General features: G+C 36.4%; 1 protein-coding gene across 1 annotated transcript in view; it reads right to left on the reverse strand.

Annotated features, from left to right (window-relative positions):
• Positions 1–802: 802 nt before the first annotated feature.
• Positions 803–23,289, reverse strand: part of LOC130239796 (cGMP-dependent protein kinase 2) — a 56,230-nt gene continuing 33,743 nt past the window's right edge. Inside the window, exons 12-19 of the mRNA XM_056471121.1 lie at positions 21,202–21,341; positions 18,200–18,289; positions 17,887–18,028; positions 14,237–14,400; positions 13,331–13,453; positions 9,452–9,514; positions 1,199–1,265; positions 803–1,098 (exon numbers count right to left, since the gene is read on the reverse strand). Of these exons, the coding sequence (XP_056327096.1) occupies positions 1,003–1,098; positions 1,199–1,265; positions 9,452–9,514; positions 13,331–13,453; positions 14,237–14,400; positions 17,887–18,028; positions 18,200–18,289; positions 21,202–21,341 (885 nt within the window). The 3' untranslated portion in view covers positions 803–1,002. The remainder of the gene's footprint in view (positions 1,099–1,198; positions 1,266–9,451; positions 9,515–13,330; positions 13,454–14,236; positions 14,401–17,886; positions 18,029–18,199; positions 18,290–21,201; positions 21,342–23,289) is intronic.

Genomic DNA, 23,289 nt, shown 5'->3' on the forward strand with positions numbered 1-23,289 from the left:
ACCCACTTTCTCCCTTGAAAACTTTTTTTTTTAATGAAAGGAACCAAAAGTCGATTCAGACTGATTATTAGGCCCACATGGAATCTGTGCATGCAGAATTCCACAGATTTTTAGCCCATCATTGATTGTTTATTTACTTGATTAAATGTGTGTCATTTATATTTATTCAGTTTTCTGTATTATTGAAAATATTCATATGGTTTATTTACAAAACAGTTGTTAAAGTCCTATTTTCTGTCTTTTAAAAATAAAGTAGATCTAATTGGGTTTGCATTGTAAACATTCAATAAAGTTAAAAATGTATTATTTTTTATTTCATATATTAAGGTTTTAGTTATGATACTCCCAAAATCATTCTGCATAAATCCGCTAATTTTTAACCAAATTCTCCACAGAAATAACAAAAAATGTCCACAGATTCTGTCTGGCCCTACTGGCCATATTATGATTGGGCTATCAAGTCAATGTCATGGATAAAATCAGAGTCATCAAAGTCAGTTCCCTTTGAGTTGGTCACTATACGAATTATGACGGATCATTTATAGCAAATCCCCATACTGATGGTCCGACATAACTCCACCTTCAGGGAACAAGAGTTACACCTTTAACAGATTTTAACAGACGTGTTGAGCTGTAACAAATAAATCATAAACTGTACAAACACATCTGATTGATTTGTCAGAGATTTAATGACATGTTAGTTTTATAAAAATGAGGTTTAAACATCTTTCTCACTCATAAATAGAATTAAGGCAAAAGTGAATTATTTATACATTTATAATGAGATATCACCACAAAAATCTGCAATAATCAACAATCCCTTTTAATCAGACATTTAACTGGGTTTTGACCAGATTGCTGTCCATATAAACAAGTCATTTGGTTGTCCACCATCACATTACATGAGATCTTCTTTGAGCACTTACTTCAGCAAACAGGAATGAAAAAAGTTAGTTGAGAAAGCTATGCTCATAGAACAGACTCATAGAAACAGCTTGTTTTTCAGAAGTCTTTATCCCAGCCAGAGAATTCATCTGGAGGTTCTTCAAGCTCAGGAGGAAACATGTCGAAATAACTGTGATCCAGAGGTCCCGTCAGCTGGGAAAATCAATGTTGGAACAGAAGAAAATATACAAGAGTAAGAGAACAAGCTTACAAGTGAAAACACTGTAAAAACTATGTTTAATCCATTCTTCACCTCTCTCCTTAGAGGAGACATCAGCTTCCGGCGTCTCAATCCTTCCCAGTTGAAACCTTGAAACCATCTGTAAGAAAACAACAGAACAAACTGAGCCTCAATAATTCAGCATCTGCTTACATCCAGGGAAGGACAAAAATACATTGAAATGTGTTTTAAAATAAACTACCAAATACCTCAGTTTTACATGTATCAAAATAAACTACAAAATACAGCAGAAACAAATGTATCAAAATAAAATACTGTATTTTGTATTTTGAAAATACTACAAAATACTTTTACAAGGGAGCATGAGATTTCTTTCCAAACCTTCTATCAATAGGCCTATTTAATCAATCCCCATTAAACAGACTTTCTCATTCATTTCAAGCAGAAAGTCCCCCGTTGTAAAAACCATGTAATTCAGATAATGAGTTGGAATATTTTATAATAATATTAGTTGGATAATAGTTGGAATATTCATTGTGTTTTCATGTATTGGGTTTGTGTTTTCATCTGTTGGTTGGCCAGTGAAACTGCAACAATCTCTTAACAGTCTTATATTTTAAAGGGTGAATTTTAAAGGGTGAATTAATCCAATTAATGGACGACGCAGTGGCGCAGTAGGTAGAGCTGTCGCCTCACAGCAAGAAGGTCGCTGGTTCGAGCCTCAGCTGGGTCAGTTGGCGTTTCTGTGTGGAGTTTGCATGTTCTCCCTGCGTTCGCGTGGGTTTCCTCCTGGTGCTCCGGTTTCTCCCACAGTCCAAAGTCATGCGGTACTGGTGATTTGGGTAGGCTAAATTGTAGTGTTTGTGTGTGAGTGAGTGTGTGTAGATGTTTCCAAGAGATTGGTTGCAGATGGAAGGGTGTAAAACAAATGCTGGATAAGTTGGCGGTTCATTCTGCTGTGGCGACCCCAGATTAATAAAGGGACTAAGCCGACAAGAAAATGAATGTTCAATAAATTTAGTTTTTTAAATTGAAATCTTCAATACCAAATGAAAATAACACGATTTCTGAAAACTACTAAAATCTTCAGTTTTAGTCCTTTCCACAAAATTTATTTTGCAATACTGATATTTTATTCCATCTAATTTCTGAAGCAAAGATGCTGATGCAGTGTACACTATACTGTAACTACATAAAATATGACTGGTCTTCTCATTGTGCAGTATACTAATTTCAGTGATTGTTGACTTGCTCCCAAAAATACCCATGCCATTTGTCTGTTATTTTCTTTATGTGTGTTGCATAATTTCTATCCATTCTGCAAGCATTGACCACCTTCTTAATGAATTTTCTGTTCTGATCTCAAGCCTAAAAGTACCAATCAGAGGCCGAATTTTTATTATGTAATCATGTAGACTTCTTACAAAGTATTTTACAGTATTTTAAAAATGCAAAAATACAGGAAACTAAAGTATTTTGATACAAAATATTAAGCCATTTTCATAAACCCAATAAATACAAATTACAAAATACTATTTTGTATTTGAAATACGTATTTAAAATACATGTATCATAAATACTGCCCATCCCTGCTTACATCTTCGGCCACATGCCAAGTTAAATCAATTCATTTTTCATTTCAGTGGTCCTTTATACAATGCAAATTGTGTTAAAGGAGCTTTATATGGATGATCATGCATTCAATAATAAAACCAGATAGAAATTTTATAATTCATTCATTCATTTTCTTTTTGGCTTAGTCCCTTTATTAATCAGGGGTCACAACTGTGGATTTAACCGCCAACTTATCCAGTTTTAGGCAGCGGATGCCCTTCCAGCCACAACCCAGTACTGAGAAACACCTAAACACTCTGACATGCACACACATACACAATGGCCAATTTAGCTTATTCGATTCATCTTTAACCAATGGTGGAAAGAGCACTGAAAATCATACTCAAGTAAAAGTACCATTACTTGGCTAAAAATGTAGGGTGAGTAATAGTATCTGTTTTAAATATTACTCAAAGTATGAGTAAAAAATAGCCCTTTTAATAGTGCTCAAGAGTAGTGAGAAGTGAATATGTGAAAAGCTGACGCTTTTACATGTAATTTGTGGATGTGTGTAAACGTAACATTCTGTAGTGCATTTAGTTATTGCCCAGCAAGCACACAACGTCATAAGACGTTAATATTAGGTTAGGTCATGACGTCAAGTGACCAAAATTCAATATTATAGCCAGCGTCTAAGGACAACGTTATTTTGATTTCCAATAACGACGTCAAATGAGGTTGATGTTTGGTTAATTTTAGGTTGTCTTAGAAAGTGACCAAAAATTTTATGTCGAGCCAACACCTTAAAGCAACATCCTATTATTGTCAAATACTTACATTTATTCATCAGGTATGATAACCAAAATCCAACGTCTGATGGAAATCATAGTAATAAGGTCCACACAACGTCAAGCCGTAACATCTATAGACGTTGACTTTTGGTTGATATTAGGTTGATTTTAGGTTGATTGTTGGAAAATGATGTCGGGTTGATGTTGAGTTTTGACGTCAACCCAATTGTCATTTCCAAACAAAATGCAAGGTCGCCACGACGTTGGGGTACAACATCAATTTGACACCATGTTGACGTCTTGTGCCTGCTGGATGTTTAAGGCCATTTCGGTCATCATACAATAAACATGTAATCTTCTCATCAGTGACATGCATCTAAACAGTCTCTGGGTCAATGCATGTAAAGATTTTGAACATCTTCTTGGACAATTTTAGTGCTTTCAAACAGTTTGCTGCAATTATAAATCGCCCATGTCTTGAGGTAGTTCATTATGATAAGATTTACCTTCTATGTGCGATTTGATTAGACAGGAATCGCAGGTCTGATTTTTCTAATCCCCATAGACAGGAAAAAATAAAGTAGTGACTGCAATTTGTAATTTGTTACTACCCATACCACATGTCTTTGGATTTCACACACAATCGGAGCCCCCAGAGGAAACCCACACGAACACGGTGAGAACATGCAAACTCCACAAATGGCAACTGACCAAGCCGGGGCTCAAACCAGTAACCTTGCTGTGAGGCAATCGTGCCACCCATTGCGCCACTGTGTCGCCAGTTTTATAATTACGAAAAAAAAATACTTTAACAGAATGTTGGTTGTGTTTTATCAGTGCAATAATGATTCAGTTCAGATCAATATGAATTTCAGTGTTAAATGATGTAATGCTTTCAGTGAGAAAAAGTTTATTATTATGTCATTAATTAAAATTTTACTGTTGTCTACTTTATTGTTGGAAAATGCTTGTTATTATTCCAAAAATGTTACTTTAAAAAAGGTACTTTCTTCACACAAAATGAACTACTTCATTATTTTGGCAGCCACTACAGTATAAAACAAGATGTTTTTGCAGTTTAATGGTCATCCTGTATTGTCCTGTCATCAAAATGTCATCAAAAGTCAGTTTGTTAAACTGCAGAGTTAAATTTCAACATCACATGTTGTCTGAGCAGAGACCAAGATCCCATACTTTATTATGAAAGCATAAATAATAAACGTAATTATAATAATACAACAAAAAACAGGCTACTGACAAATCCTCTCGACCAGTGTTTCCCAACCCTGTACCTGGAGGCACACCAACAGTACATATTTTGGATATCTCCCTTTTCTGACCCATTAACTTCAGGTGTTGGAGTCTCTTTTGATGTTATGATAAGTTGATTCAGGTGTGTTTGATTAGGGAGAGGTTGAAAATGTGTACTGTTGGTGTGCCTTCAGGAACAGGGTTGGGAAACACTGCTCTGGACAATTTCTGTTAAAATGTAAAAAGTGACACAATTGTGCCTTCAAAAGGTAATTTAAGCTTAGAAAGTTACTGAAATTTTTAAAATGTTTTAATGGAAAAGTATTTTGATCTACAAAGATCAAAGAAGGTCTGATGTCTCAATATCATATAATTGTGGAAATACACCATCAGCAGTCTGGGGTTTTCGTTTAGTTGACATAATAGTAGTAATATTTTAAATTATTTATTCATTTTCTTTTCAGCTTAGTCCCTTTATAAATCTGGGGTCGCCACAGCGGAATGAACCGACAACCTATCCAGCACATGTTTTACGCAGGGGAGGCCCTTCCAGCTGCAACCCATCCCTGAGAAACACTCATTCACTCTCACTCACACACATAAACTAGGGATTTTTTTAGCCTACCCAATTCGCCTATACCACATGTCTTTGGACTTGAGGGGGAACCGGAGCACCCGGAGGAAACCCACGTGAATGCGGGGAGAACATGCAAACTTTACACAGAAATGCCAACTGACCCAGCCGAGGCTCGAACCAGCAACCTTCTTGCTGTGAGGCGACAGCACTACCTACTGCGCCACCGTGTCGCCCATATTTTAAATGATTTTCACAACTTAAAATAAAATTCTGTTATATTTTATAATAACATAAATATATATATATACACATGTCAACCATCCCATTTTTTCCGGGATTTTTCCGTATTTTACCATTCTATCCCGCTGTCATCCTATCATTAAGTATTACTTCTCCCACATTTTTAATCTTAAAAAGCACTATCAATATTTATCAATATAAAAATGTCTGGATTCACTTTCTTTCAATTACAGCTGTGTGCCGATCATATCTAATCTCTGAATCAGCAAATAGATGTATAATCGCTGACTGACAAACACGCTCCATATGATAAACTGATCCCAGATCAGCTTCTGTACACTCCAATTAAAGTGACACCTCTGTTATTAAAGTAAAAAGCAACAAACAAATCTCTCATTTTGTTTTGTTTGATAAAAGAATTGCCACAGTAAGAATGTACAGATCTATAATGAAACATTCGTTTACTTTAGTAACTGTTTGTGCTCATGTTTGACATTTTCAATGTGCTTTCAAGATTAAAAATATGGGACAATACTTAATGATTGGATGATAGCAAGATAGAATGGTAAAATACGGGAGAATTCTGGCAAAAATGGGAGGGTTGACATGTATGAAGTGAACAGGAAGTGAAAAATATTTTTTTACCACCCATTTTTTTTCTTCCACCCATTTTTTCCCCACCATCACGTCCCTTTCAGGACTCTATACTAATATGCTAACTTATTACTTGAGAAACAGTTATTATTATTAAATAAAACCTTATGGTGCTTTTTGGGAGAAAATGTGTTTTGATTCGAGTATTCTTTTAAAAAATAAAAATGTTTTTGTAAAATTTTAATAAATGTAAAATGTTTCATTGTCATTTTTACTGCAATTCTAATCAATTTAATATGTCGCTGCTGAACAAAAGTAATCACAATAAGATAATTAATAATAATAAACAAAATACAAAAATATACTTACTGACCCCAAACTGTTAAATGCTAGTGTAAATCTCAGATCTTGCTCATCCAGCAACACATTGTTACCTGAGCATGAATATTCATGCCTGTATTAAGAGCATGTGCCTTCATTTGCATCATGCTCTGAACATAATTTAGTGACATAATGCAAATGATGTCGAGCTCTTGTGTGCTTTGTGTGTATGTTACCTGAATCACTTATTCTTGTGTGATGAGAATACTAAAGCATATAATGAATATAATAACAACAGCTTCTCAGAACAAACACACGGAAAGGTAGTAAGATAATAAATGTGATAAGCCCCAGTTGACTATAATTAGTCCATGTGCATTTTAGGCGCTATTACGCATATGACTGTAAAGTCTCCCTTAAACCATAATTAAAGTTTAAAAGTTAATATTAATACAGTTTATTAGGGCCCTATCGTACACCCGCTAGATGTGTTTGGTGTGATTTGTTGCTATTTTCAGACCGCAACCCCAATTTTCACGTTTTGCACCACATTGTGTCATATTCTGAGCTATTGTTTGTTTTCTCCACAAGATGTCGCCATTTTCCCCAGTGTTTCTGTTCGGGGTTCATTTGTGTTATTTTCTGTTCAGCTGTGTCTTGTTAGTCTAGCCTATTTGTTCTACCCTCTTGTCTTCATTTGTTACTTGGTTTTTGAGTTTGATGTGCTACCGCTGTTGCCGTAAGTCCTCTGGTCACAATTGTGTTTTTGGTTAAAGTACCTTTTGCTCTACGGAGAACTTTATGTTGGTTAACTACTTCCTATGTTTTTGCCTGGCTGCTTTTTGATAATTTTGGATTTGCCTTGGCAATTGGGTTTACCAGCTCTCCCTGTGGCTGAGCGATAAAACACTGGTCTACTACACGAGACACCCGGGTTCGAGCCTTGGGCTCATCACACATTGTTTAAAATAGTAAATCCAGTTGCGGCACTTTGTAGAATCATGTGTGTGCTGGTCCATAAAGGAGGTGTGTTATAAGGTGCATTTTTGGCACGTTGCTATTTTGAAGAGCTGAAATAGGCCACGCCATTGATCAGTTGAAAGCAGGTCTAAAGTTCAGCGCAGAGTACGTTAAGCAGGTCGCACACCAGAAGCGCTGCTCGGCCGCGTGCTGCGTAGCGCCACGCAGCGCCATACATTTCAGAATTCTAAACATAGGTTTCTATCAGGGTACACACACCAGTGCCGCAAGTCGGCGGCTGTCCGTGGGGCCCAGCCACGACTCAGGACACTGTTCATTTCTCTGCCGCTCCACAGAGCACCATCTGATTAGTTTCATGTTAAATATCATGCAAATGTCCGCGTCTAGTGTGTGATGCTTAACTGTCATGTGCGCTGTGTCGCGGTGCTTCCGGTGTGCGACCTGCTTTAGTTATGCTCCTATGTCGGTTTAAATGCTTACACATTGCTTAATACACACAGGATGTAAATCAATACCCAAATATCTTTACATAGGAAAAAAAAATTAAAGGATTAAAATGTTGCAAAAATTTTCTACATCAATAAAAAACACTACTTCCGTGTCATCTCTGGGAGCTTTTCAATTTATTCATGACAATTTGTATATTGTTATAATTATTATCAGTATTTTTTAACATATGCATATTTATATTTGTTTTAAAACAAGTATATAGATTTGTCCACCTGTCGGATTTTGGAGACGTATGCATCACCATATGGGGCATAATAATAGGACGCGTGTTTGGATATAACTCTGTTTGACCACACTTTATTATTATTGTTCATTCATTCATTTGCTGGAAATTAGAACTGAATTTAGAAACCGTTTTGAAATAAAACTTTGTGCTTAAACAAATATTAAACATGTAGGCTAATAAATGTCATCAGTGGAGTGTGTACAACACCGTTTCCTTATCCACAAAAGTAAAGGAGTAAAGTAAAGAGTAAAAGTAAAGTGAAAATGAAAGTAAAGAGGCAGAATGGAACCTTTTTGTATTCTATTGTAGCTGATACAGTGTTGATTTGAAATCCTTGCTGTTTATTAATGGTAACAATGAGCAGAGGAACCCTAACTGTAGCACAGACTGCGTAAATGTAGTGGGCATATATAAATGACACTTAATGCTGAATTTTAAAGTGGAGAAACGGTTAGATAGACTCAGCATTGACTGTGGCTGTCATGTCTCCAAAGCTCTTTCGCTTAACAACTCATGGTAGCATGGTGATATAGGTGAAAGAGCTACTTTATGTCTCTCCTCGTCTTCATGTTTTGGTTGAATTTACATCTCAACAAACAAACAAATCTACACATTCTAAGGCACTTCAGGGGATTTTAAAGGACAGGCCCAGTGCTTCACCTTGTCTGTTGCTTCACTGCTCTGTAGAAGATAGTAACAGCTGTGCCTCTCATTTCAGGCTCTAATAGCCCCCCCTGTGAATGCGATAATTTGGCAGGCTAGCTCAGCTACCCATTGTACTGTGATGTACAATGGATGGGACAGACAGGCCTGCAGGAAAAGAGCCTACAAACAATATGCTACCCATGATCAGACACATGGATCAGTGGTTCAGTGTACTCCTGGGTGGTTTTAATGTTTATTAATGCAGACAAATGAAACACTTACATCAGTGTTTGACAGTGTGAGGCTGGCACTGTGTACAGTGAGACAAATAAAGAGAATATTTTAACACAATTTTAGAGCATGGCGGCACGGTGGCTCAGTGGTTAGCACTGTCCCCTTACAGCAGGAAGGTTGCTGGTTCAAGTCCCAGCTGGGCCAGTTGGCCTTTCTGTGTGGAGTTTCATGTTCTCATGTTCGTGTGGGTTTCTTCTAGGTGCTCCGCTTTCCCCCACAGTCCTAAGACATGCTCTATAGGTGGATGAACTAAATTGGCCGTAGTGTTTAAGTGTGTGTGCGTGTGAATGCGAGAATGTATGGGTGTTTCCCACTACTGTGACAAGAAAGAAATGGCTTACTTGTGCTTCTTGATATCTATGATGCCATTCTTTTTATTCCCAAGCCGTTCTGCTGGATTGAGTCTGGAGAGAATAAATGAGACAAGGGTTTCTGACTGTTCTTATTAAGGCAGAACAATAGAAAATGAATACAACAATAAACATACACTGACAGGTACACATGTACACTGCCATGTGCAGAAACGAGCAAACACAATTTAATGATTACAGTCAGAGGTAAAGATCATCTCTGCTGTAAAAGTATATCTGGATCACCAAATGACAGAGACTTGATGTTAAAATATACAGAGCTCTCCAAATAGTCAGCATATCAAGGCCTCAATAGGACACTTAAAACAAGTAGACTGTTCCCAGAATCTATTAACCCAATTCAAAGCCATCCTTTGACCAGATTTGCAGGCAACATTAAGTCTATCCTTCAAAGTTAATACAATGCAACAAATAAAAGGTATCAGTAATGAATGATCACTTTATATTATTATACAAATCTTAATACATTAACCAGTGTTCCTTTTAATGAGCTACACATATTTTGCGGTGTTGAACAACAATGTTAAAGAATGTGTGGAGTCCTTGATTATAATTTTAACTGTATTGTGTGTGTATATATTTGATATAATGTATTTATTTTTATATTTTATGAAAATAAAAAATATTTATTTTGATATATTATATTTAAAAACATTTTTATTATTATTTTATTTAACCTGAAAATACTATCTGAAATAATAATAATAAAAACAAGAGTTTACTGGCAAAAATGGGCAGTAAGTCAGTCAGTCAGTCAGTCATAAAGTTTGTAAGACAAATAGGTTGTGTCCACCAAAGCATTTGCACTTAAGAAACCCAGTTGTTGTCGATGTTTGCAAATCCACGCTGTGTATGCTTTTTCATATCTCAACTTTCTCTCATGAGAGCCATTTACACCTGCTGTTCTCAGCTAAATCTCCCAGAGGCTGCTGTTAAATCAGACTGACTGATTTACTGACTGACCACCGACCGATCCCACCACCCTCCCCCTTTCCTAAACCCAAACAATAGTGTTTTAAAAAGCACCGATTAACCTGCCCACCCCCTTCCCTAAACCCAACCGCAGTGTTTTATAAAGCAATCCAGAAAGCCCCCTGATTTTTACCACGTTTTCAGATTATACCACATTCTCACCCTGTTGTTTACTTGTTTATTTTATTTTATTTTTTAGTTTTTGTTTTTGTCTTACCTGCTTTCTGGCACCATTCTTTACCGGACTCAAACCCCGTTGTCTCACTCAAGTTCGCTCTGCGTCTCAAGTCCGCCAACGTACATGTCGAGCTACCGGACAAAATAGTAACAGCAGAAAAGCCGTCTATATGGAAGTAAGCGGTCAGCTGGTAAGCGAAAATAGCGTCATACTGCCCCGTAGTGTTCTTTTTATAAAATGCAGCAATACATAGCTCTGGCTACATAATTCGCCATCTCTAGAAATGTATACAGGGCTACATTTTCAGAAAGGCATATGTTTTTTAAAATCTCTGACAATTGGAGAAGCGCTTGCAGCTGATCATTTTTAGAACATCGCTCATATTTCTGCAGCACAAAAAAAATGCTTTGGTGGACACGCACTCATTCCATAAAACGATTACCCCTTCCATTTACTTTTCTAATGGCCTTTTTTAAACGATCAAGACAAAAAATTTTGTAATTTCTGTTTACACTGTAAAAAAATTCTTGCTGTCTTAATTTTCTCTATTGAATCAAATCAACTTTTCTAGTCATCTCAATGACCTAAAATCTAAAATATAGAATAATTATTTTGTAAATGGTTTTACTCCGTGTCATACCTAACAACTTCACTTAGCTGTTGTAAAATCAATATTAACCACTGTTTCTTGGGGTTTAGTGGTTTTTAATAAGTACTTTTAATTTAAAAGTAGGCAAAAGTGCGCTTCTTTTATAAGGGTATCCCTGCTAAAAAAAAAAAAAAAAAGGTTTTAGAGGGGTTTTGGCCATTTCCAGCCTGATCTTAGCTGGTCAGCAACCAACCTTGAAACGGCCACACCCCCCCTAAAGCCAGGCTGATGAACCAGCTAAAACCAGCCAACCAGCCTAGGTTGGTTTAAGCTGTTTTATTTCAGCAGCGATATCAATGCCAATTCAGAAAAAGCTGGGACAGTTTAGAAAACGCAAATAAAAAAGAAAGTATTGATTTCCAAATTTACTTTGATTTGTACTTCATTGCAGACAGTGTGAACACAAAATATTTTTATGTTTTGTCTGGTCAACTTCATTTCATATTTAAATATAAATCCTTCTCTGTCATTCAGACCTGCAACCCATTCCAAAGAAAGTTGGGAAAGGAGCAATTTAGGGCCAGTAATCAGGTAAATTGGTTAAATAATGATGTAGTTTGAAACAGGTGATGTCAACAGGTGAATGTAATTATGATTTGGTACAAAAGCAGCATCTAAGAAAGGTCTAGTTCTTTAGGAGCAAATATGAGCCCTGAATCACCAGTTTACGACCAAATACATGAGAAAATTATTGAAATGTTTAAAAACAATGTTCCTCAATGAAAGACAGGAAGACAGTTGAATATTTCACTTTCAACAGTGCACAACATTGTTAAACGATTCAAGGACTTTAGGATTTTCACTGCATAAAGGACAAGGGCGCAAGCCTAAGCTGAACAAACATGATCTCCGCAATAAGAAACTGTTATATATAAGCAATATCACCACATGGGCTAAGGACTATTTTGGCAAACCTTTGTCAAGTACCACAATATGTAGTTACATTCACAAATGCCAGTTAAAAGTGTACTATGCCAAAAGGAAGCCCTATGTTAACAGTGTCCAGAAGTGCCTTTGTTTTTTCCGGGCTCAGAGGCCTCTGGGATGAACTGTCACACAGTGGAATTATGTACTGTGGTCAAATGAATCAGTATTTCAGGTATTTTTTGGGATAAATGGATGCCATGTGCTCCGGACCAAAGAAGAAATAGGTCATCCAGACTGTTACCAGCAACAAGTCCAAAAGCCAATGTCTGTCATGGTATGGCATTGTGTCAGTGGCTTTGGCAAAGGTAATTTGCACATCTGTGATGGCACCATTAATGCTGAAAAGTACATAGCTATTTTGGAGCAAAATACGTTGCCTTCTTTTCCAGTGCATAATTCAACCAGACAATGCAAGCCCACATTCTGCACACATTACAAAGTCCTGGCTGCAGAGAAAGAGGATACAGGTACTTGACTGGCCTGCCTGCAGCCCTGACCAATATCCAATAGAGAATGTTTGGTGCACTTTGAAGTGCAAAATGCTACAACGAAGACCTGGTACTGTTGCCCACCTTAAGACTAGTTTGCAGGAGAAATGGGACAAAAACACCTGAAACACTTCATCACTTGGTGTCTTCAGTCCCTAAACGTCTTTTAAGTGTTGTGAAAAAGAATGGCAAGATCACAAAGTGGTAAATGCTTTATTGTTCCAACAGTTTTTGAAATGTTGCAAGAATCAAAATTGGAATATGTGTTTATTTTGAAAAAATAAAAAATAAAATAAATAATAATAATAATAAAAAAAAAAACATGAGGAATGCATTAAATAATGTTTGTTGTATTGTCTGCAATGAAATACAAGTCAAAGTAAATTGGAAATCACTTTTTAGAAAATTTTTTTTTTTTTTCATTTTCATACCATCCCAACTTTTCTGATTTGGCACTGGTTTGTTCTGATTTATAAATCATACTGTAACTTAAAACACAACAAAGTTCGATTGAATTAAAAATAGGCTGTTTTACCTGTTTATTGTGTTTTATGCAGTTTTGAGGCGCACTGGAGATTTTTATTTTGTGTATTTGCTATGAGTTTAAAAAAATGTCTCAGAATGAGAAAACATACTTGCAAAGTCTTCGTATGAGATCTTCTGGACGCTTGCTGATCCTCTTGGGAATGTCTACTTTCTCTATCCCATGAAGAACCATGGTATAAATCCTGATTGGATCAGAGCCTGTGAATGGAGGGCTAACAGTTGTGTGGGAGATGTTACAATTCAAACAACATAAAAAGTTATATATATATATATATATATATATATATATATATATATATATATATATATATATATATATATATATATATATATATATATATATATAAGTGATTAAAGATGCTAAAAGTAAATAATTTGGCAAAAAATTACCTGAAAGACCTTGAAGTGAAATTAAAACTTAATTTCACTAGAATGCAAGAAGCAGGCATGCATACGAATAAACATTTATACAGTAAATGCGCACAGCAGTGTGCATTAGTAAGCTTTGAAGAGCTGTAAACCTAATGACATTACATCATAAAGATTAGGTCTAGATTGTTAATCACACTGCAACAGCATAAATTACGTAGAGCCATCCTCAGTATTCTGTTACTATGGTGACCGTGACTGAAGCTTGAAGCAATGGAGTATGTTGCAAGTGCCATGACAGCTAATCTCACACTAGGGGACCATCTGCTCTGGCCAAGTGAATCCTTTGCAAAACAGATGTGGATTGTGGTTGAAAGCGTTCTGGCAGTGGTACAGGAAAGGTGAAATCTATGAAATCTTTGCCCTTTTAAAGTGAAAATGCAGTTTCTGCAACACTCGTAGCATCAAATGGAATTGCATAACCGGTTATTATTGTCAAATTCTTGCAATTACTTGTGCACATAGTAGACCAGTTCATAAATCACAGTACTGGCTGAATCAGAATTTACTTTAAGCATGATTTGTTGGAAACCTTTCATAGAAGAATCAGATGAGATGAAACACACCTTCCAATCAAGAGTTCAAAGATGAGGATGCCCAAGGACCAGCAATCTGCTCCAAAGTCATGACCCTTATTCATGATGACCTCAGGAGCCACATACTCAGGAGTGCCACAGAATGTCCAGGTCTTCTTACCTAGTCCGATCTTTTTGGCAAAGCCAAAATCAGCCTAGAAAAAAGAAGTACAGAATAACTAGGATGAAAGTATGACTAAAGAAGTCACTGTCTACCACTGATGTCATGCTTGTAATGAGATTGTAATGACAGATTTTTATAACTATAGTATGTTAACTTGTTGTTTATTAGCTTAAATATACAGTATATTGTTTATTAGTATGTATTAAAAGCACACTGAATAGTGCACCTAAAAATATAAATTCTATTATAATTACTCATTCTCATGTTGTTCCAATCCCTGAGATGAAATTCGATAGCTCTCTGGCTCTGCACAGACAGCAATGAACCAGAGAAAAGCCCAGAAAAGGAATTAAAAATATTGTTCCTTTCATTCCATATGACCTCAGTGGTTCAACTGCAGTCATACACAGATCCTAAGACATTTTAAGTACAATTTTGTTCACCTATGTCTTCAAGCCAGATTAAGGTGTGTGTTTACTTAGGACAATACAAAGCTTGTATGTTGTAATGCTGACTCTTGATAGACCATTTGCACAGAATGCATTTTTCTATTCCAAAAATGGAGGTGGAAAAGAAAAATCATTCATGAGCACTGCATCTTGTGTTTTTAGAAGCAAAAATGTCTTCTGTTTAAATGGACCATAAGGGTGCCAGTCCACCAAAGCTTTTCTAAAAGCTTTTCTCACCTGTATGAGCTTCTCTAATGGCCGGAGCATGGGAAAAACACAGAGCACTCACGCTCATGCTTTTGGCATTATGAAAATAGAAGACATAGGCAAACAAAGTTGGTTTTACAGATAATTTGCTGTACAAAATAGTTCTTGGAGCTTCATAGAGTTGAACCACTGAAAATGCATGAAATATTTTGATAGTGTTTTTCGTTCCTTTTCTGAACTTTAAATGTCTCTAGAACCTTGTTGTCTATGGCATGGATTCCCAAACTTTTTAGGTTGTGACCTCCAAAATAACAATGCAAGTGACTTGTGATCCCCGATGTTATTTGAGGTGGTTATTGGGACAATATAATATTAAATAAATATTAGGACATCGACACAATTCTTACATTTTTGGTTTTATACACCAACACAATGGATTTGTTGTGCTTTAACTGCACACTGTCAGCTTTAATTTGAGGGTATTTACATCCAAATCAGGAATTACAACAGTTTGCATATGTGCCTCCCACTTGTTAAGGGATTAAAAGTAATGGGACATAATAATAACCATAAATTAAATTTTCACGTTTTTTGCAAATACTTTGCATTCAATTACAGCCTGAAGTATGAAACGCATAGACATCACCAGATGCTGGGTTTCATTCCTGGTGATGCTCTGCCAGGCCATTACAGCAACTGTCTTCAGTTCCTGCTTGTTCTTGGGTCATTTTCCCTTCAGTTTAGTCTTCAACAAGTGAAATCTATGCTCAATCGGATTGAGTTTAGGGGACTGACTTGGCCATTGCATAACATTCCACTTCTTTCTCTTCAAAAACTCTCTGGTTGCTTTGGTCATTCTCCATATGCACTGTGAAGCACCATCCAATGAGTTCTGCACATATATAAGCACATATTCTTGCCCAAAACACAGAATTCATCCTGCTGCTTTTGTCAGTAGTCACATCATCAATAAATACCAGAGAACCAGTTCCATTGACAGCCATACATGCCCACACCATGTCACTACTAACACCATGCTTCACTACTTAGGATCATGAGCAGTTCCTTTACTTCTCCATACCCTTCTCTTTCCATCACTCTGATAGTTGATCTTGATCTCATCCGTCCATAGGATGTTGTTCCAGCACTGTGAAGGCTTTTTTAGAACTCTAATCTGGGCTTCCTGTTTTTGAGGCTCACCAATGGTTCACATTTTGTGGTGAACCCTCTGTATTCACTATGGTGAAGTCTTCTCTTGACTGTTGACTTTGACACACATTTACCTACCTCATGGAGAGTGTTCCTGATCTGTCCATCTGTTGTAAATGCTTTTTTCTTCACTAGGGAAAGAGTTCTTCAGTCGCACACAACAGTTGTTTCCAAGGTCTTCCGGGTCTTTTGGTCTTGCTAAGCTCACTGGTGGGTTCTTTCTTTTAAGAATGTTCCAAACAGTCGTTTTGGCCACATTTAACCACATTTTGCCATCTCTCTGATGGGTTTGTTTTGTTTTTTCAGGCTAATGAGGGCTTGCTTGACTGATAGTGACAGCTCTTTGGATCTCATCTTGAGAGTTGACAGTACCAGCTTCCAAATGCAAATAGCACACTTGAAATGAACTCTGGACCTTTTATCTGCTCATAGTAATTGGGATAATGAGGGAAAAACACTCATCTGGCCAAGGAACAGCTGAGATTGTCCCATTACGTTTGGTGCCTTAACAAGTGAGAGGCACATATGCAAACTGTTGTAATTCCTACACCGTTCATCTGATTTGGATGCAAATACCCTCAAATTAATGCTGACAGTCTGCAGCTAAAGCACACCATTTCAAATCCATTGTGTTGCAAGAAAAATGTAAGAACTGTTTCGATGTCCCAATATTTTTTTTATATTATATTGTCCCAATATAACCACCTCAAAAAATATTGGGGATCGCGAGTCACTTGCATTGGTATTGATTTGGATGTAAATACCCTCAAATTAAAGCTGACAGTCTGCAGTTAAACCACATCTTGTTTGTTTAATTTAAATCCATTGTGTTGGTGTATAGAGCCAAAAATGTACGAATTGCGTTGAATTGTGTCTATTCATCGTTTAATTTTGGAGAACACCACCACCACATCCTCCATTTTCACTTGTGGCCTGTATTTATTTTAATTGTACATGAGTGCAGTAAAGGTGTCAGAAAGTTTAACCTTACAATAAAATCAATGTGCTGCATCTGACACTATTGCTGTGTATTTAATATAACATAATCACCCCAGGGGTCGCAAAAAATCGAAAGGCTGATGGCTTTTTATTTGTATGTTGTTTTTTAATGTTTATTATAAACATGTAACAATGTTACTAATAACTACTATTTTGTTTTTCAGTAGATTATGGATAAAATAAATATGGTTCTAATAGTTTAATAAGATGAAATTGATTTTTGGAGATCGCCAATACCCCCCTCATTGTCCCACGACTTTGGAAACCACTGGTCTATGTATCAGAGAGTAACAGAGAGCTCTTAGGTTTATTCTTAAATATTGTAATATGTGTTCGCAAAATGAAAGGGAACTGAAGGACATGAAGGTATTTAATAACAGAGTTTCAATTTTTGGGTTAACCAACACTTTAATGTCTTATTTTACATAGCAAAACCTGACATCTCTTAATACTATTCCATATCTAAACTTAAGCATGTTATTAGTCTGTTAGGCAATATCAGCTCAGAAAGGAAAGTCCTTTGAATACTCAATTGGGCAAAGCATTCAAAAGGTTGACTAACATTGGAATAGAAACTTATAAGTTTAGAAATTTAGATTATAAACTAAACATTTACTTATGGACTATGTTTTTAGTGGTTCAAGTGAAATAACCATTTTGACATAGCCTTCAGCATCCAGAAGAAGATTCTCTGGCTTCAGGTCTCGGTAGACGATGCCTTTGCCATGGAGATAATCAAAAGCCTCCAGCACACATCCAGTACAGAAGCGGGCAGTTGGCTCATCAAAGCAACTCCTAAATAAAATCAAAACATCATGACGTCCTAATTTAGCAGACTTACGTATTCTACATCAATTATGAATTAAAGCATTCAGCAAAAACAGTAACATCTGTGCATTTAATTAGGATATTTCTTTATTTAAGATAGTGTGGGCTGTGATATGTATAAAAACAACCTACACTCACATGTCCCTTAATAAGCTCCAGAGTTCTCCTCCCAGGCAAACCTCAAGCAGCATGTAAACATACTTATCATCTCGAAATGTCCGGAACAACCTGGAACACACAAGGGCATCCTGACACACTTGCATTCTACCACTTTAGCATTTGGCGAACTAGACTTGCATGTAAAACTGTGCAAGATCTTCATCCACAAATGCCAGGGAGGCAATAAAATAAGCTAGAGCACACACTCGGACAGGAATATAAGCATGGTTTGAAATTCCCTGAAGAGTTTCCTAGCAACAACAGGAAAACAGAAGCTCCTTTTCTGGTACAGATGAAAAGCACAACAGCACTGGACCACTGTGACAGAAAACTAGCGCAAGGGTTCTCAACTTTGTCCATATAGATCCATCTCTCATTACAATTTAGCTCCAAACCTGATCAAACTCGTTCCATCTTTTATTTCTATAATGCTTTTACGATGTAGATAAGGTCAAAGCAGCTTAATTTTTTTAAATTTACATTCTGAACAGGATGTGGTAGTATTGCAGCATATCAGGCAAGCAGTAGAGTTGTAGTATATGCTAAGTCCTTATTTATAAAATGTGTGTACACTCAGATTCTATCATTCGAGTGAGTTTAAGCTTAAATCCACAGCAGCATTAATATTTATTTAAAAGTGCTTACGTTAAGGTCTAAGCAGGCATATGCACTTTAGTCATAGTACTGTAGCTATTTGAACATCTAATGAAAGCAGTGTATGTGCAGTGTAGTCAATTAATTGAAATTTTTTTGCATGAATAAACTGACCTTTAATAGCATAATGTTGCTTTACTCACATTCTGTACACAGTTTGTTCCATGCTGTTGCTTATTATTTTAATTTACCTAGAAATTTGCGATGTCTTGACTACTAAAATCCAAAGTACAATTTAAATCTAAATGAAAAAAATTCTACATAAACATCTACTGTTTCTGTGAAAATAAGTAGAGACATCAGTCTTTGTTTCTGTCATCTACATCAGTTATATTTAAAAAATATATTTCTGTGTCAGTATATATTTGAGCAGTAGTAATAAACTGTAAACATAAAGAAATGCCAAATTACAGTGACCATACTTGTGTAATAATTACATTCTTTATATATATATATATATATATATATATATATATATATATATATATATATATATATATATATATATATATATATATATATATATATATATATATATATATAGTAAAATAAAAATTCCAGTGTTTTCAGTGAGTAAACTGATTGTATTCTGGAAATATAAAAAAAAATTTAAGCTTTGATGGCTGTGACACACTCCAAAAAAGTCGGCACAGAGGCATGTTTAACAGTTTCACATAAATTTTCCTTTTAATACAATGTTTAATCATCTGGAAATTAATGATACAAACTGTCACAAACTGCTATGAAATTTTGTGATGCGGCTGGGATGAGAATCAGCACCTCCAAATCCGAGGCCAGGGTGCTCCCCCGGAAAAAGGTCGTTTGCCATCTCCAGGTTGGAGGAAAGTCCTTACCCAAGGTGGAGGAGTATCTTGGGGTTTTGTTCACGAGTGAGGGAAGGATGGAACGTGAGATTGACAGGCAGATTGGTGCAGTAATGCAGTCAATGTACCGGTCCATTGTGGTGAAGAAGGAGCTGAGCCGAAAGGCAAAGCTCTCGATTTACCGGTCAATCTTCGTTCCTATGCTCACCTACGGTCATGAGCTTTAGGTCATGACCGAAAGGACAAGGTCTCGGATACAAGTGGCCAAAATGAGTTTCCCTTGCAGGGTGGCAGGGCGCACCCTTATAGAGAGGGTGAGGAGCTCTGTCACATGGAAGGAGCTTGGAGTAGAGCCGCTGCTCCTCCACATCAAATGAAGTCAGCTGATGTGGCTTGGCCATCTGTTTCGGATGCCTCCTGGACGCCTACCTAGGGAGGTGTTCCAGGCATGTTCCACCAGGAGGAGACCTCGGGAAAGACCCAGGACACGCTGGAGGGACTACAGTATGTCTCTCGGCTGGCCTGGGAATGCCTTGGGATTCCTCCGGAGGGGTTGGAGGAAGTATCTGGGGAGAAGGAAGTCTGGAGTTCTTTCCTAAGACTGCTGCCCCATGACTCGGCACCAGAAAAGCGGTTGAAAATTAATGAATTAAGCTTTTACAAGCTGTTAACCTCTAACTTGACTATTTGTTTTCTTTGTCAAACAAAATGGCAGATGCCATCTGTGCAATAACTGGTAGTCAATCAAAGTGTCATGATTGCCTGACAATCAAAGTCCTTGGAAAGAGTTCAAATAAAACACATCAAAATACATTTTAATTCATAAAAATCAATTAGTGTCAAAGTTATGTTCTGTTTTCAGACTTCTACTTTGTATCATCCTGAATTCCTGGGTGCCATTCTTGTTCTCAGTTTGTTGTTCCAGTAGTTACTGAGTGCACAACTGTTTATCCTTTCATTTTCATCTGCCTGCAAAGTAATCTCTTTAGTTTAGTTATGTCTTTGTTTTTATGAAGCTATCCCCTTCCTTTCTCTTAGTGTATTTATGAAATTGTGTGTGAACTTCACAACTATATTTTTTTGAGTGAATACATAAATCCAAAAGAAAAGCGTAACGTTATCTACAATTTTTTTAAAGTCAAACCTGTTTTTCTATGTTTGTTTTTTTGTTTTAACTCAGCCTTTTTGTACAGCTAATATGGATATCTGTAAGTAGTGTCTGAGACTGTAACCATTGTGGCAATGACTAATGTAAATATCAAAGTTGCCAGCTTACAAAACACCGGAAAGTCTTATCATAATTGACCCAACTTTATCTAATAAACCAGTCTAATCAAGGAAGAGATTCATTCATCAGATCTTAATTAACCAACAGAAATGTTTAGTACCAGTCTGTCACCTACAGTTTTTCCCAGCAGCCCTGTGGTCAAGCAGCAAGAAATACATTTTTTATGTGTATTTGCACTTATATTTAAATATATGGGGCAGAAAAGTATGACTGACCTTACAATAAAGTTTGAATTGGTCTGCTGAAGAATGATCTTTTCTGAATAGATGTGCTCCTGCTGCCTGGTGTCCACAATGTGTTTTTTCTTAATGCACTTTAAAGCAAATGCTGTGTCTTCTGAATCTTTAAGCTTGACCTAAAACACAAAAGGCATGCACTTAACAATATGAAACATATCTATGTGATTTACAGTACTATGTTATGCCACTGTAAATATTTCTATTAGAGGTCTGCTGTAGATTCATTCAAGGTCATAAAACACTTTCATTTTCACACTCAACATCTTTACACTTTGAGATACATTTCAGCATATGAAGAGTTGAGATGTAAAACCCTCGAAATTCATCAGACCTCTTGTAAATGAACATTTTCTATAAGGCTCCTCTGGTTAGGTTCAGAAGTTTCATTTTACAGGTAATGAAAGGGTTATTGGGTAATTTTCTTTTGTGTCAAAACCAGCTAAATCCACTCCTGATTTTTTTGCAAAAACCTCTAAATCCACCTATTGGGACAAGACAATGTAATTAGCTGAAAAGTCACGAAAGATGCTAAAATTATTGTACTAAATATGAAACATTACACAAAACAACTAAAACTAAAAATAGAAAAAGCTGTCAAGTAAGTGGTGATTCCTTCCGCTATGATAAACCAGGGAAAAAGCAGAAGGAAAATGAATGAATGAAATCTGTCAAGTAAGTGCATTAATTAATAACATTACAATTGACATTAATAAAATCTTAACAATCTGTTGTCATTTCTGATATTTGGGATTTAGATTTAATATAAGTAGAGCAATTTAACGATGCAATCATTGTAAACTAAGCTTGGTAGATTCAAATAATGTAGTGTAAAACATTGTGAAACATCAATATCTGTGCATTGTCTATTGATATAAAAAGCTTATCAGATGTAAAGGTAATATGAAGTGATAAATATAATGTGTAAAACTATACATTTATTTATATATTTTAAAAAATAGCTTAAATTAGCAAAGAAAAAAAACACAAGGTAGGCCTACTGGGCAAAAAGGGGATGCCTCTCATGCAATTTTAGAAGCTGTCATTCATTCATCCTCACCATACTTAAGGTCTTGGTCTCTTGTTTATCCTCATAGCATCCACGTGGGATAAAACAATGGCATCCTAACTCTGTCTTTCGTGAAACGCAGTTGCCGTTTCATGTATAGTAAATTGGACTCATTCAAAGTAGCATCGCTGCGCAAAAAATTGTTATGTATGCATGCTACACTTCCAACTTCTGTGTGTTTTTTTTTCTGCCCAGAGTTTTTGAGGTAAGGGACGTTTTTATTTGCCATTCACTGACAGTCGGACAGTTTCATCCAGTTCATTAAACTCCATCATTTAAAATCAAAAGCGTAATAAAACATAAAATCTCTCCTCACAAAAGCCAGCGTATCAGCATGCTGCTACATTGAAAACATATGATTCGATTCGCGCCTTCTGATTGGTTCTCAGGAGATAGCGGCTTTTGCTTTCAAAGGGAAGTGGGGTTTAGCGGATTTTGCCAACAAACTGTTATTTCTAAATGCGCTGTTGCTGGGATTTAGATGATTTGAAGCAAATTTATTTGTTGATGGTGCACTACGTGCCTAAAGCATTCATTCAATGTCATTATCTAATTTTTGGCAGAAGTGGTGTTTAGCGGCTTTTGCATCTGAACTCTTCATATCCTTTTTTTACAGAGCCCGAATTTAAAGTTCTGGACACTCTAAACATTTTTGTTTAGAGACATTTGTTTTAGATTGTTCAGAAACAACCAAGGCCTGTTGCATAAAGCCAGTTTGGGTTTTTTACAGAGGTAAGTTTGTGGTTAGTTTGAGCAAACTCTGAGTTTTCATGCTCAGGAAGGTCGGTTGGATTTATTAAAGGGGTGGTCCACTACGATATCATATTTTAAACTTTAGTTGATGTGTAATGTAGCTGTGTGAACATAAACAGCATCTCTGAATGTAACACGCTCAAAGTTTGATGCAAAGGGAGACATTGGCTTTTACAGAGTTAGCTTAGCAAAGCCTACAGCGAATGAATTTGGGGACAACAAAAAATACATTCGGGCTAGTGAGA

This window comes from Danio aesculapii, chromosome 13 (genome assembly GCF_903798145.1).
Source record: "Danio aesculapii chromosome 13, fDanAes4.1, whole genome shotgun sequence".
NCBI lineage: Eukaryota > Metazoa > Chordata > Actinopteri > Cypriniformes > Danionidae > Danio > Danio aesculapii.